The sequence below is a fragment of the Falco peregrinus genome, chromosome 11, assembly GCF_023634155.1.
Source record: "Falco peregrinus isolate bFalPer1 chromosome 11, bFalPer1.pri, whole genome shotgun sequence".
Lineage (NCBI taxonomy): Eukaryota > Metazoa > Chordata > Aves > Falconiformes > Falconidae > Falco > Falco peregrinus.
The window spans coordinates 32386731-32402910 of NC_073731.1; the positions used below are offsets into that span (position 1 = coordinate 32386731).

At 43.0% G+C, this 16180-nt stretch overlaps 1 protein-coding gene across 1 annotated transcript in view; it reads right to left on the reverse strand.

Annotated features, from left to right (window-relative positions):
- Positions 1 to 294: 294 nt before the first annotated feature.
- Positions 295 to 16180, reverse strand: part of DTD1 (D-aminoacyl-tRNA deacylase 1) — a 29002-nt gene continuing 13116 nt past the window's right edge. The window contains exons 4-6 of the mRNA XM_055815974.1: positions 14639 to 14736; positions 2678 to 2854; positions 295 to 909 (exon numbers count right to left, since the gene is read on the reverse strand). Of these exons, the coding sequence (XP_055671949.1) occupies positions 2699 to 2854; positions 14639 to 14736 (254 nt within the window). The 3' untranslated portion in view covers positions 295 to 909; positions 2678 to 2698. The remainder of the gene's footprint in view (positions 910 to 2677; positions 2855 to 14638; positions 14737 to 16180) is intronic.

Genomic DNA, 16180 nt, shown 5'->3' on the forward strand with positions numbered 1-16180 from the left:
ACCTTCCAAAGGCTGTTCTGCCTCTGACAAATCTGACAGAACGTCAGCAGGCACGAGACACACTGTGTGGGGCAGCTGCTGTGGCATTTTGATGGCCACCATAAAGTAACGACAGGACTTTAATGTGTTGAAAAGAGCAAAGATTCCAGGCCAGCAACCTGACTTCCAAACGAGAGGTGGGTGAGTTAACATTAGTAGGCGTTCCTTGGCATGTAGCTTTTGCTCCGTGTCACCCACATTGTTACACACGTGGCTGTACCTCAGGGAATGCAATACACAAACACCAACAGGCACTCAGCTAGCATCATTTGTTTAATAAAGTCTTTTCTGTTTTTAAAAAAGTTTACAAGACAGATGTGTTCCACACGATAAATGACTAGCGGCTGATCTTTCCTTTTAATAACTTAACCCATGCAGAAAGATGGACTGCCTAACTCGGTGTTACGTAGCAGCTGAACAATATACCAAAATATACACAGATCTACACGCTGCCATGGAAACAGGTAGCACATGACACCACAGAGTGAGAATCAATATACAAGCCTGCCTGGACAATTTTCAGAATTCAAGTGTAAGTTTAAGGAAAAACCCTGATTTATTTTTGAAATGGAGTCCATGTACTGAGAGTGGATGTTCCGCTACAACCTGCCTACAGTCACCCTTTATTCAGCAGTCATGTGAAAACACATACACAAAAATATTACAAGTCCTTTTTACTACTGGTACTACACATTAACAACTGAATCTGATAACATTGCTTTGGTTGTTTCAATACAGAATGATATAAGGTTTCTAATGTCTTAGCTCCATTTTCCCATTTTCCATTCTTTTCCAAAGCTGTTGAAGAGTGGTGCGGAGGTGAATGTTGGGTCTCTCTTCAAGAATCCAGTGTAGCTTTTGCATGAGAAACTGTGGAAGGGTAACAAATAGGAAATTACTACAGGTAGAGTAGAAATACAGAATTCCTTCAAATCCCATAGAGAAAAGTATCTTTACTTATTTTCACAGCATGAAAATCAATGCTAGGTTATCAGTATATCACATTTTAGAAATGTTCCCTAGAATTTCAAATGCTATTAGAAAGGTCACATTGACCAAAGCACTCTAGAAGGCCTGCAAACTCCTGCCCCCTAAAATGTTCTTATTTCAACACACAGCCCAGAAACAGCAGGGGGAACCTTGTATCCCCACAGCATAGCAGCAAAGCCAACAGTTGCTGAGACACAGTACATCCTCACTTTATTTTCTAAGAGCATGTTCTTCCCAATGCACCTGCTCATCTCCAGAATTAAGATCAGGATGATGCACCAAACATAATGCCAAAGAGAGCAGAACTCATGTGATTCCAGCTGCTGTATGATATGACAATCCACTTTTGACTGCAACTCAGTTAATGAGCGGAACCACAGTCTTGAAGCTGCTCTTCATGAGGCCAGGGGAAAAAAGCCTCTGAACTTGAAAGTTTCTTTGATACCTTTTCCAGGTCAATTAAAAAAAAACCCAGCACATTTCCAGAAATCTATTTGATGCCTTATACAAATTCGTTTATATAATACAAACTTCTATAAAACAGAAATCATCCCCCAGTGTCTGACCACCAGGGAAATCCATCAACTTATTAAAAAAAAAAAAAAGAACACCTAATTTTCTGAGCAATGCATGATATTGAATTGTATAAATCACAAGCCAGACTGAATTTTAGGGATGGGAAAATAAAGGTTAGACCTTAACTTTGCAAAGCTGTTAATAATTGAACTACATAGCCAGCTCAGGGCTTCGGTGTGCAGATGAGGGAAATAATACTTTCCTGAGAGCCTGACATGTTTGAAAGTTCAAAATCAGCAATGTAGCTTTTGGGGGCAGGGTGGGCAATGAAAGCTCTGTTCTGAAGACTTAAAACTGATGGGAAGAGTATGATAAATACATATCTACATACGTAGATATGACAAAGGATTAAGGTCTATGTTCAGTCTAATGCCATTCACTCGCGTCCAGGCATATCCTGCAAGTCAAATGCCTGAAGGGAGAGAAAATCCCAGTTCTCATACGGAATTCAAGCAGCAAGTCTGGCTCTCAGTGCCTGGCCTAACGTTCTCATCAGATGGTGAAGGTACATAAAATGGCCTGTTATCAAGCCATCCTGGGGCAGAACCAACTGAGGAGGGAGGGGGCAGGAACCACGACAGGAAGTCCCCAAGTTCCGAAATGTTTTCCACTTCCACCGCTGGGGCCTGTGTGTTATTGGGTATCACAGATGGTGGGGGCTGCTCCGAGTGACCTGCCTGCTAGGTAACAACAGAGAGGGAAAGACAACCACGTAGCTCTGCTCTGAAGAACGCAAAGCAGGACTCCGAGTTAAGTCACTGCTGTGCTGTGCTACCAGACCAAATTTTTAGATTTCCTGAGTTAGCCTGCAAACATCGGTGGCTGGGCCAGGCTGACAGACGCACCCCGCCAGCCAAGCACACCGCTGGGATGAGGTTTTCACCCACTTCTGCGTTCTGATGTGCCGCCTGCAGACAGGAGCAGACGTCACCCACCACCAACATTATCAGAATTTCACCTTTCGGCACTTCTAATGCAACCCTCTGCATGTGCTGCTCCAGCAAAGCACCCGGGGTTAGAGGCTGCCAAGCAGGGGGACACACAGCTGTACAGAGGAGTGGAGAAGCCAAACCTGAAGCCTGCTTTGGATGAGCTACGGCTCTCTTTCCGAAGACACATCTCCTTCGGCTCCACTGCTTGCGCTGGGGTCATCCTTGTTACGGGGGGCATTTCTTTCTCTACTTGACTCAGAGGGCACCTTGGTTCTGGTCTTCTCTTTTCTTTGTTGCTGTTTTTCCAGTTTTGTCAGCTATTCACAAAGTAAGAAATACTTCAAGAGCGAGAGAACACTTCATGGAATGAAGTTATTTTAGAACACTATTTCTTAAAAAACAAATGTGAGTATTTGTACAAAAATTGCAACTCAGATTCACAACGTCAATACACATATCAAGAAAACAGAAAAGAAAAAAGAAAGCCCAAGGCTTAGATTTTCAGAAATTTGGAAATACAATCACCCCAAGTATAAAAGCACACTTGTTCAAAGGACTACCCTCAGCTTTCCAGGGTTCCTTCTCCACCCAGTGTGACCTGCAAATGTGGAAAAGAATAAAACACAAGGACCAAAAGGGGGAGCTGGATTCCACCAAACTCCTGTTTTGGGTCTTAAGTGACAGTTTTGTAGTTTCGAAGGTGCTGACAACAGGTGTATCCCCAGTTCAGCCATACAGCACACAACAATAAATTTATTTCATTCTTTATCCAGAAAAATATATATATATTATATATATATATATATATAAGCCTTAGCACCACTGAGGAGACAGAATAATCATTTCAAGTCAGCTTGGAAAAACCCCTCAGCTAACACTGCCTTGCCACCTCTCAGCAGAAATGCTTTCAATGCTACCAGGAGTCAGATGGAGTTGCACACAGCTGTCACTTCTACATCTCTTTCCCATTTTTCAGAGAAGCAGGTTGCAGTTAGTTTTGGGGACATTACATATTGATAGCTACTTAAATCACTACACTCTGTGCGGTTTATCCATTTGGATAATCTACTGATTTTCTCTACTGCTTCCACAATTTCCAGGAGATAAAGCATACTAGTCATAAATCATAATTTCATGGCCAGAAGATCTCTTCTGAGGTGAAATCTTCATAGAATAAAATAAGCTAGATTACGTGTGTTGATTATGAATTAGATAGGCTCACGGAAGATGTATACAAAGATGTAAACCTGAGCTCCACGTCAAGAAAAGCTGGGAGTGCAGACTGCAGAGCCTTGGGAGGATGCACAGCATCCCCTTGTACCTTATCCCACATACACCCACCCTCTTTGAACACCTGCACACACGGACTTCTAGCCCAACACAGAACATTCCTAGCTGGCTATTTAAAAAAAAAAAAAATATTTTTACTGTGTGAAATGACAGAGTATGACATGTCTAGCGTGATCCAGTCCTCAAGCCACACACACAGATGCAACAAACATGTTGGGAATGATACAGGCAGTATTTTAACTCATGTATCTGCTATCATGCACACTCCTCTTCTGCCAACAAGTCTGTACACACAGAATGTTAAAGGTGATCAAGAAAGTGAGTGCATCTGCAGGAAGGGAAACAAAAGTTTGTAAGCCCTCAGTATTAAAGGTACTCAGCCTTCGTTAATGGTACTCCCATGGTCTATATCTAGTTGGGTTTTATTTTTGCAAATGGCATTGGGATCATCCAGCCACCGAAAGCAGAACTGGGGCTTCAATGATCTTCACGGTCCAAAACTGTACCAAAGAGGGAAGGCACACCGCATTAGCTGCGGGCTGCAGAGACCTGCAGTTCAAAGTTTCAAGATACAGATTTGTACACACCTCAATAACCATGTGAGCAGGTAGCACGTACTCATCATTCCTCACCAGCCCTCAACCCAGCAGTCAGTAACTGCAAAGTAACCCCCAGCCAAGCACCCGCAACACCAAGCTGAAGTCACATGTTCCAGCCCATACCCCTCGCTTTGCCGCAGCACCGCAGCTCCTAGCAGCGACCCTTTTCGACAATAACGATGCCAAAAAAAAGTCTCCGTTACCCCATAATTCTGTAACTTTTAATACCATGAAACTTCATTGTTTCTGTAAATAATGCGATTACTGAGCGACACGATACCCTCTCTTCTCTCACTAGTGTTTCTTACTACTTGAAAGAAGAAAAAGCCCAAGACACATAACACCAACGGTTTAAATGGAGTTACCTTTGCCTTTGAGAAGGCTGTAAGCTAACCAAATAAAGCTAACTCTGGGTTTTCAAAACATGAAAAACAGTAGTGTAGTCCTGCTGTGAACCTTGTGTTATGCAGTACAGAATCCACATCCATAATGTATATTTGTTCATACGTAATTTACATATAGAGGCAGAAATGGCTCAATACATAATAGCACGTCACATCACCATTTCAAACATGCCTACACTGGCCCTTCTCCAACATGGGTCTTGGGGGCAAACAGCATTCTCACTAAGACTTCTGAAGTATATATATTTATGTACACAGTTTTATAAATATATCTATAAATGTACATATAGTCTGATGTACAAGGGGCCATATTCTCTATGAAATAGGAGTAGCATTCATATCCTAGAATAAACAGCATGCAACTGATGGTCTCCAAAGTTATAACATATATACTTATCACAAAGGACCTCATAAGTAACCTAATTCTGCAACTAATTAGTTTGCGAACAACACAGTACAGAGGGCAAACAAAACAGCAGATACACAGAGGTAAATGCAAATCCATCATCACACCTAGCTCTGTAGCAGACCCAAAGCTCTACTCATGACTACTCAACTACGTCTCTTCCTCAGAGGCTGACACCTCTAACAGATGGAGAAAAAACAGGAGCAGGAATAACCTTGGAATATTTAGACCAACTCCCTGGTTGGCACGATCTGACAGCAGCATTCACCCAGCTCAAAAATGGCACAAGTTCATTTAGATGAGGTGAGTAGGTAATTTCATAAACTGTGTTAATCCATATCTCATAATTTAAAAAGAAAGTAAATCCTGTTCATATAACAAATAAAAGGTAATGTTCATTTATGAACTGTTTCATCCACCTAAAACTCAAACAATACTGAAACAGATAAGTCTGTGTGTGTACCTGTGGACATAAACACAGACATACACGCTCTCCAATCTGTTCATACACCATGATCAGCCTATAAACCAAAGGTCAAATACAAAGATTAAAATATATTTCTTTGTACTCAGAATACACAGTCTCATGGTTATCACTCAGGCAACAAAAGAATTACACATCTCTGAATTTTTCCATTTCTGTGCTTCTAAGGTGTTGAGTAATACAAATGGACGCGTTACAGGTATACGCTCCACCACAAAAGACCTGCCAGTGAGTTGAAAAAGTAACAACAGTTAACTTTATGGTATTACAGTGATTAAAACTTCAGACACCCAAGTCTGGTTCAATGAAACATACCTCTAATGCTTTCCATACAAGCACAGAGTGTGTTCCATAGTCACTGTCTCACCTGCACAAATGCCATGAGCTGTTTGTGACTGCTGCCTTAAGGCGTTTGCTGGCTAGCTGTGGAGATGGTGCACCTGTGTGGAAGATGCCTGACTCAGCTTCATATCCATAAACCAAAATTCCTGCTTTTCTGAGACACCTTGGATGGCTCCTAAGGATTCACAGTGCGGGCACCTTACAGCAGAAGCAGCAGTGTCTCACAGCAGATGCACAGTGTACGCCTAAGATGTAACGCTGGGCTGGTAAGCAGCATGGAGCTGTTACAGCTGCGCAAGCACCGAAATAATCACATTAATTAACACAAGACCAGGCATCCTACGTGTTAAGCTACGACATGCTGCGCCTAGGCAAAAATCTGTGCACGGGACTCGAATCAGTGCCCACCAAATCATTAAGACACTATTAACTATAGACACAACAGGAGTAACTGAGGCTGAAAACTCACATGGAAAATAACAAACCTGTACATGCCAATCCTTTTATCTCAAACCACAGCACCCTGGAATCACTTTGTGTAAGACCAAAGCCCACAGACTGATCGGCTATTCAGAAGTCATCCTTTATGGTCCCTTGCCAGCCGTCAAAACCAGCACTTTGAGGATCAATACCAGGTCTGACCCAACTGCTGAATTCCTGAAGCATGAAATAAGCCAGAAAAGTCTTGAAACATCTCAAGTGTTTAAGGCCATCTCCCTTGTGACCACGCACAAACAGGCAAGAGTCCTCACTCCACAGAAGGTAACTATTCTTTTCTCCTACTGTAATGCAGATATTTTACATTGCTGAGACACTACCGATAAATTAATAATCTCCAACGACATGGACACTGCTTCATCCCCAACAGACTGACCAACACAGTCAGAGTTTTGAAAAAGGTCAACATTTACATTTGGTTTGACAACTTCTCTGACAAATTCTAGCCTGGTGCAATTTCATAGTGTACCACAGACGTGAAATTCTAAAATCTGAATAATTACAGTGGCAAGCTAGGCTGCACTGTGAAAAGCTTTCACCAAAGCAGAAATGTCTGCTGTTACATCAGCTGTGATACTACAACACAACACTTTTGCAATCAATTTGCTGTAGCAAAAATATGCAAACCAACTGGCACACCAAGTCCTTCACTTGAAAACGTTTATAATTCTGCAGGTCATTTGTTTTGCTGGAGTTAATTTCCCACATCCAGAAATGCCTTAGTGTCAGCCTTCCTTGAAGTTCTTCCTTCTTGAATAACAGAAACATAGCGAGTGTTTTCCTCCTTCCCTGTGATCAATGTGTACACAGAGGTTGTTTGCTCCTCTAGAGACAGCTTTTCCTTTTAGAATAGCCATGAATAACACCAGCAAGAAGCAAATGACACCAGCAAAAGAATTATTTTGTTTGCAGTCTGCTGCAAAATCAGCAGCAGTGTTCATGTTTCTGGAACCTCAAATAATGACAAGGTCTGCAGATGTATCTTTTAAATTTCACTAGTGGGTTTGGCAAGCTACTACGACTTCAAATCTAAGAGAAAAAAAGAAAAAAAATCACAGCACCTTTAAGGCCAGGTTACATTTCAGGAAGGGACCAATCCTTCGAATTGCCATAGGGTGTCACAAATACAGCAGCTAAGCTAATGACAGCACTGAGCTAAAATGATTATCAGAGGTTTACTGCAAAAATAAATCAATGGCAAGGTCGTGACAGAAGCATAGTCTTCACAACCCGTTAAGGAGATGGCAGATCATCTGACTTTTTCCTTTTCCTTTCCACATATCCATACCTTAGAGTTACGATCGCAGTGTTATCAGGAGCTTTTTTCTCTTTGAGAAGAGGGCACAATCCTTTTTGGCCAACAGGCAGCTCATGCAGGGAATTACATACTTTATTCTGTCCTAGAAGATATGTCAGCAGCACACAATGAAGTTACACTACATGGGCCCAAAGCCTGAGGCAAGAGAAGTGCTACCAGCCTTCCACCAGTTAGCCTTGCCTAACTGGCCGCCCAGGGTCTTGGAAGAATTCCCTAGCTGAGCAGCATCAGCTGCATGGCTTCCCTCCTCATCTTCCCCAAGGACTCTTCATCACCAGTGATGCAGATAACCAGCTGAGCCCCCTTTGGTTTATTTTCCTCCCCAAAACTTTCAGTATAAGAAAAGAAACTCACAGGTTATGGATTTGTTTCTTCAAAGCACAAAACCAGTGCAACTGGAAGGAGAGAAACATCAAAGCTGGCAACACAGCACCTAGAAAAAATGTCAGGTAATGGTGTCGAGGAGCGCAGTTTATTTCTCACAGCAGTGCATACATTTGCATGGGAAGGAAGAAAAACCGGGTGACAAAAAAAAAAAAATTCAAAGACAATGGGGAAAAAAGCCACTCTGCAGATGGGGGCCCTTCACCGTACTGTCATTTACCATAGATTAAAATAAAATATTTATCACCAGCCATGTCAAGACTGTGCTACTGATCACCTAATTCCAAGATAGTACCCATCCCTCCCTAAAATGAAAATGCAAGCTGAAGCAACACTGTACTTGAGGAACTGAAAATGCCTTCAGCTACATTATATTATAATGTTCTAACTGAAAAATGATAGAAAAGTTAAAATACTAGATTGCAGGGTTCTCTGCACTCAGCAGAGAAATCACTTTTGGCTACACTTATGAGAAATACTTTAAGGCATAAATAATAGAATATTTAGGTGGAATTCATTTAATGGATTTTCTATGAAGATCCTCCTGCCACTTAAAAATGTATGTTACTTAAATGTTATGAGATGTCTCTGTCATTTAAAACTGACATTTCCAAGGGGCACCACATTACTATTTATTCCTCGTCTCAACCAAGCGCGCACATGCTGCTTTACTGTACTGCTACAGGCAGGGTCAGTAACAAAGAGCTACTTCAACGCTTTCACTCCTCTTATTCCTTCCACTACAATATCCAGTTCCAAAATACGGTTTAAAATACAATGTAGTTTATTTCCTTCTGAACAGTAATGGAACAAACTGGTCCACAGAGATCAGTCCAGCACCTGATTAGAACATGTGAATTAAACAGTGAAACAGCTATGCCCCTGCCCTAGCAGAAGACATAAAAATGCAGAGTGTTTCCAATCTGAATTCCACAATTATTCATAATGTTTTCAAAGTTCAGTGGACTCTTTTTGAGTTGTCACCATGTCACCTCCTCAGGCACACTCTAAAACCTCTTCCTGCTCCATTTCCATCTGGCTGCTTCTTCCAGCTACAAATTCCTATAAAAAAATACAAAGTACCTCTCCCTAGTCTTCCCCAGGCAGACATACAAAGCATTCTGGGCATAGCTAACCTAATCTCCGCGATGATTACAACAAACTTCATCAAAACAGCACAGAAATTTGCTACACTCTTATCAATGGCCTCTGTACTTCCAAAGAGATGCATGTAAGTTCAAAGGAAATACCCAAAATCACCTCACCAGTTAAGGCTGGAAACTACAATGCTTGTGTTTTGTACTAGAACATTAGGAAAAATCCTTTTGTTTTTTGCATCATAGCCAAGAGCGAAGAGAAATCCCCTGATCAACCCCCACTCTCAAAGACTATTTAGGAAGCATAGTTAATATCAATACTATAATATTATTGAACTCAGATCAGAATCACTGCATGCGTATATTGATCTTCTCCCATTTTATGCCTTTTTTTTTTTTTTTCCTTCACATTTCTTACCAGGTTTCTAAATCTGTGGCTTTATTTTGCCTTTCAAGCAAAATTTCTTGTACATCAGATTTACCAAAAAGGTGCTTCAAGAGCTCAATTAAATGCCAAAATGCCAACTATTTTTAATGTTTCTATTATTCCACTCACATGCCTAAAATTCAAAAAAACATCTCATCTTCAGAAAAGGCCCAGCAATCACTAAATATTGCTGGTGAAAGAATCTTCTGATTTACTTCATACTTTCAAATCACTTGCTTATTACTTAATCAGACCACAATGGAACCGAACAGTTCACAACAAACTGAACTGTAGGAGCTTCCCCTGTTTAATAGGGTTTCACAAACAGCTGCAATATTCTCTTAAGATATACATATATACACCCATACATGGTTTTTATATATACACACACACACACGTATCTGTTGTATGAGGAAGACAGTTTTTAAATTTTTTAATTAATTCTGTAATTGATTCATTTATACCTTTCCAGCACAAGGGATATAAAAATACATTTGGATTAATGTATTTTTACTCACTACATTGCTAAGGAATTATAAAGATCAGATTACCAATTACAACCACAGACAACCACTTTAAAAAAAAAAAAGAGATACTTCACTGTCACATCCAACGATACAGAACAACTATTCATCAGCAATTATTTGTCTAATCTCTTTCTGATAACAACACACTAAACACTGCAGCATGTTTTACATATCTCTTCTTGCTGAAGCAGAAACACAACCTTAGTTTCCAAGCTACGAGCAAATCGACAGACTGTATGACAGCAAGAAAAAAAAATGCAACAGGCAGGGAAGAGGAAAGAGAATGACAAATTTAAATTGGTTCTTCCCCACCACGTCTTGTATGATGGGTCAGAGATGACAGCACACATGTCAAACAGTATCAGGAAAGGATGCTTAACAGCGTCAGAAACAGCCAGTGCCTCTGACTGTGTGTGTTAAGGTCTCAATGTGAGCTAGAAAAGCTATCCAGTAACAGTTAAAAAAGTGCTAGTTTTCAAGTAAATGGGGTTCTTTGAAACATGGCATAGATTAAATTCTTTGTGCATCCAAAGCGCAATGGCTGGATTGCTTTATCAGTGTCTGTGTCACTCTAAGAGCTCATCCATTTCTGTGACAAACAAGAATCTGCCACAACAGGACTTGCAATGAGCTGGAACTCTGGGTGGCTCAGGAAATGTGTGTGGACAACACATCGCAGCAGGGAGGCAAGTAAACCTAACGTTACTCTTATTCTTATACACAGACTGTCTGGTGCCCACTCAGATAGCCCATGCAAGGACTCTGTCCTTTTCCTAGGGTCCAGGCACCAACCCAGTGAGAAGATTCTTGGTGTAACCTTACCTTAGGATAAATGACAGTGCTCTAAGCACATCCTGCATGAGAAGCCTCATCTTTGCTGATGGTTTAAGGAGGAAAGGAAGGCAATTAGCAGGCCAGACTAAAGCAGAATGAGACATTCACATTAAACAAAGATCTCATGCCAGAGAAAGTTTAAAAACCAGCATCCTTCCCAGTCTTCAGCCCATGTTGTGGCCCCTAGGAAGGCACAGTCAGATGGGAAAAGTAGGCAGCCTCGAACTGTAAGGACAAAATCCTTAAACAAGCCAACATTCCCCAGGAAAGAGACAGAACCTTGCAGAATCCTGCATGCCCCGGTGATTCCTCTCGGGTTATTTTACACCTACACACAGGACAGCACAGGTAAAAGCTCTCTCAGTGCTCTCAATTCCAGTCAGAATCCGGCCCATGCCATCCTTCAGTGAATCACCAACCCCTTGCTCCCACTGCCTGCTTGAACAAAAAAGACTGATCACCAGTTTTGCCCAAGACATTGTCACAGGCAACAAGCCACAGAGCTGCCCTCCACCTTGCCAGTAATGCCCTCAACTGTGGGCTACAACAAACGCTGCTACACAAAGGATCTGGCCACCCGCACCCGAGACAGCCATGTGAGAGCACGGAGAATCTGTGCAGCAAACACTGCTTGGTGGCACGGAGGGAACATCTCCTCTCCTATTCCACAAAGAGCTGGAGTGGCAAAAGCAGAGGGTCAGTATGGCCACAAGTACCACAGCTAAACCTCAGGCTTAACAAGTCTATACCATAAACACGGCACCTGAAAACAGCGGGCCATAACCCTCCTGAGGGCTGGTGAACAGCTCAAAGGGGACATCAGAGCCCTTGTCCCTCTGCCACCCAGCAGACTATTCTGCAGGCTGATCAGGCAGCAGCTCAATTCCTCCAAGCCGGGATGTCAGTGCTCACATCTGCAAACAGCTCTCACTTGAAAGACAGAGCTGCTGCTGCTAATTATGCATGGTTTGGGCTGAGAAACCTTTGTGCTAAAGCTGTGAGGGTACAGAAAGACAGACCAGGACCAGGTGTAGTTCTTTCAGGGGCTAAAACATCACAAAAAGGATACAGAACAGAATTTGGAGGTAAAACGAGAAAAACTCCAAACCAAGATACTTTAACTATTTAAGGCAACAAGAGCTGCTTCTTTAGGCTTTCCCAAGCTCCTTTCCCAGTAGGCTCCAGTACACCTTTAGTATGGTTATTTTGAGATACACAGAACTCCCAGGAGACGCATAACTCCCACCAATTACAGCCACCAGTTGCACCACAGTTATCACAGAACTGACAATCAGGCATTAAAAAAGCAGGTATACACGGGTGGCTGAAAAACCCAAATGACTGATATTTAATCCAGAAGAGTGATGGTCAGACGGCAACTCAAGGACAGACCCTACCAGCAAAGTCACTCTATCTTGCTGGTCAACTGGTCACGTAATTTGGTAGCACCACTGCACATGGGACAAACTGCAGCTAGGAATACTGAAAAGAATAGAATAGTGCAGTTCCAGTTGGAAGGGACCTACAACAATCATCTAATCCAACTGCCTGACCACTTCAGGGCTCACCAAGAGTTACAGCGCGTTATCAAGGGTATTGTCCAAATGCCTCTTAAATACTGACAGGCTTGGGGCGCTGACCACCCCTCCTGGAAGCCTGACCCCCCTGCTCAGTACAGAAATGTTTCCTTATGCCAAGCCTGCATCTCTCCTGACGCAGCTTTGAACCATCGCCATGTGCCCTCTCGCTGGATCCCAGCAGAAGAGCTCAGCACCTCCCTCTCCACCTCCCCTCCTCACGAAGCTGTAGCGGTAACGAGGGTGCTCCTCAGCCGCCTCCTCTGCAACAAAGCCAGACTTCTTAACCGCTCCTCAGAGGACATTCCTTCCAGCCCTTTCACTGGCTTTGTTCTCTGGACACATTCAAGTACCTTAACATCCTCCTTAAGTTGCGGGCAAGAATTGCACTCAGTACTTGAGGTGAGGCTGCACCACACTAAAGCGGGAAGTCACCTCTTCCGACCAGCTGGTTACACCGTATGTGATGCACCCCAGGATGCAGTTTGCCTTCTCGGCTGCCAGGGCACACTGCTGGCTCGTATCGATCCTGCTGTCAACCAGCACCCGCAGATCCCTTTCCACAGGGCTGCTCTCCAGCTACTCCTCTCCCAGTCTATACTTGTGTCCAGCACTGCTCTGTCCCAGGTGCAGAATCTGGCATTTGGTCTAGTTAAATTTCATGCCACTGATGATTGTCCAACACTCCAATCTATCTACACCCCCCTGCAAGGCCACTTGTCCTTCAAGGAGTCAACAGCACCTCCCAGTTTGATATCACCAGCAAACTTAATAACAGTACACTTAACTCCTGCATCCAGATCACTGATAAAAATACTGAACAGAACTGGCCCCAGAATTAAGCCCTGAGGAACTCTGCTGTGACCAGCCTCCAGCCAGATGTAGCCCCATTCACCACAACCCTTTGAGCACTGCCATTCAGCCAGTTCTTCACCCAGTGCACCGTGCACCTGCTCATCTCACAGCTGGAGGACTTGTCAAGAAGGATGCTGTGAGGGACAGTATCAAAAGCCTTACTAAAATCCACAAAAACTAAATCCACCACCTTCCTTTCATCCACTAGGCACATGACCTTATTGTAGAAGGGCATCAAATTAGAAAGGACTTTCCCTTTGTGAACCCACCCTGACTGCCTGATGACTGCATTGTCCTTTAAATGCTTTTCAATAGCACCCAGTATAATCTCCTCTGTACTTTTTCCAGGTACCGAGGTTACATTAACAGGTTTGCAGTCTCTTGGTTCTTCCCTCATGCCCTTCTTACAAACTGCAATCATTTTAACAAGGTTAAGTGGTTATATAAATAGGGTAGCGTGCCCTTGCTGAAGCACAGCTGGTAGTAACAATCCCTCTCCCTTCTCCTTCAGCCTGGAAAAGTTGGTCACTTGTTCAGAGGATGAGAAAACCTCATCGCTACATTTGATTTTCAGCATAGCTCATGCTGTGCCTCAGCAGAACTAGCTCTCCTCTCCACTCCAGACTTAAATTCAGGACTTAAATTTGTATTCTCATTTCTGACAAAGGCAGCTCTCCAGTTCCATCCAGCCACCCACACACAAAACCTCCTAAATGTCAAGAAACTTCACCAGAAAAAAGGGGGTGTCCAGACACATTAAAAACATAGTTAATGAGTCATAACTAAACAGCAGCTTTAATGATGAGCAAGAATAAACTGTAAAAAGCTGGTCTGCATTACACACACATGACCTTTACCAGGACAGCAAGCAGCTACCAACAGGTCAGGGAACTGAAGAAAACACCACAGTTATTTAACATTCCCAAGGCCGCACAGGAAGCACAAGGTCGTCATACCTAAGGAAAGCTATTCTGCTTCCTAACGGGAATGCTACAAATCCACCGAGAAAGCACAGCCTATACATCAACCCTTTCCGGACAGCCCTTCTCGGTCACTTACCTGTTTAGGGTCAACAGTGGCAGCTGGGGACTCCAATTCTATTGTTACAGGACCGTCATTCTGGATGTGTACCTGCATGTAGGCACCAAACTTGCCATCTGAAAAGGGAAGAGACAAGAAGTGCTGAGGGCTCTTGGAAAGATAACACATACCAAAATCTTTACCAAATGTGCTACTAAAAAAGAAAAAAAAACCAAACAGATAAAACGACAGCCAACGAACAAACTGCAGAAAGCTACTAAGAAAAAAACAATGTACGTGCACGCAGCTACGTGGTCTGACATTCAGAGACGATAAACACTTGGCCAAGTACAGAAACATCCACAAAACAAACCAAGGCTACAGATAAGCAAGGTGCTCACAGTTCTGGGTAAGCGGGATAGTTCTCACAGGCAGGAGACTAAACTTTAAAGGATGTAACAGCTAAGGCTAGGGATCCAGTCCAGCTAACCAGTTGCCATTTTGAAGAAATCTTATATATAGCAAAAGATAAAAAGACCCGAAGCCTGCTCAGAATCATTTGACATTGGATACTCTAGAGCTGGGGACACTGGTGTACAGCTCAGTCCCAATCTGCCACGGCAATTTCTACATCCCTGTTTGCAACCTAGACCATTCTTTGACAGTCTGGCAAAAAGGGCAGAAAAAAAAGACTGTCTACTCCCTCGATCCTGCCTACTTCACAGGAATACACTCCTGAAATCAGAAATGTCTATGTCATTTGTCATCAGTGGCATTTATTAGCACACCAGCTGAGGCACAGACCACATTTTTGGTAAGCATTTGAGAAGCTTCCATCACAACAGACCCATGACACTTTTATCCTGTCTAGTCTACAGCAGCCACCCCTTTGCATGCTGTCTTCTCCTCACATCTCACTTTACTTTCTGCAGACTTCCTTGCTCCATTTTTTCTAGTCCAGCTTTCTACCCTTCAAACTCACCCCACTGCTGGCTGCACCTACGTGACTGCTCACTACCACTTTCTCTCTTCTCCTTGTCCTGCACACCTGAGCAGCCTTTCTAGACCTTCCTGTAGGGACAGCAACAAGACCAGACACTACTACATCAATACAAATGCACGGAACAGAAAAAGGTGTACTGCAGCAAGCAGCCAGCAGTTATCCAGAGACTGGAAGAGTCTCGTTGGGAAGGCAACGCAACCAGAACCACTTCCAACCAGCAAGAACATGCTGAAAGAAGTAGGCTCAAGCTTCAGTGGAGCAACCACCCACTGGGAATATTTACATGAGACTCTGTATAGCTACACAGCAGCTTTCCATGGCAACGTATGATGCCCCCGAGTGACCAGAGGTCACACCACACTGTCCTGATTTTTCACAAAGGTGTTACTGGGACAAAGAGCTCTCCAAGAGTTTTCAGTCTTTCCCCATCTCATCCTGTAAGTCAGACAGAAGCCTGATATTGCTTAAAAGAAAAAGTAAGAAAAAGCATATTCAGGCCTGTCCAACACGTCTGGGCCATATCACAACAGATTTAGTGCCCAACTGCGTTCTCAAAGGCTGTATGCCACAAGCCACCG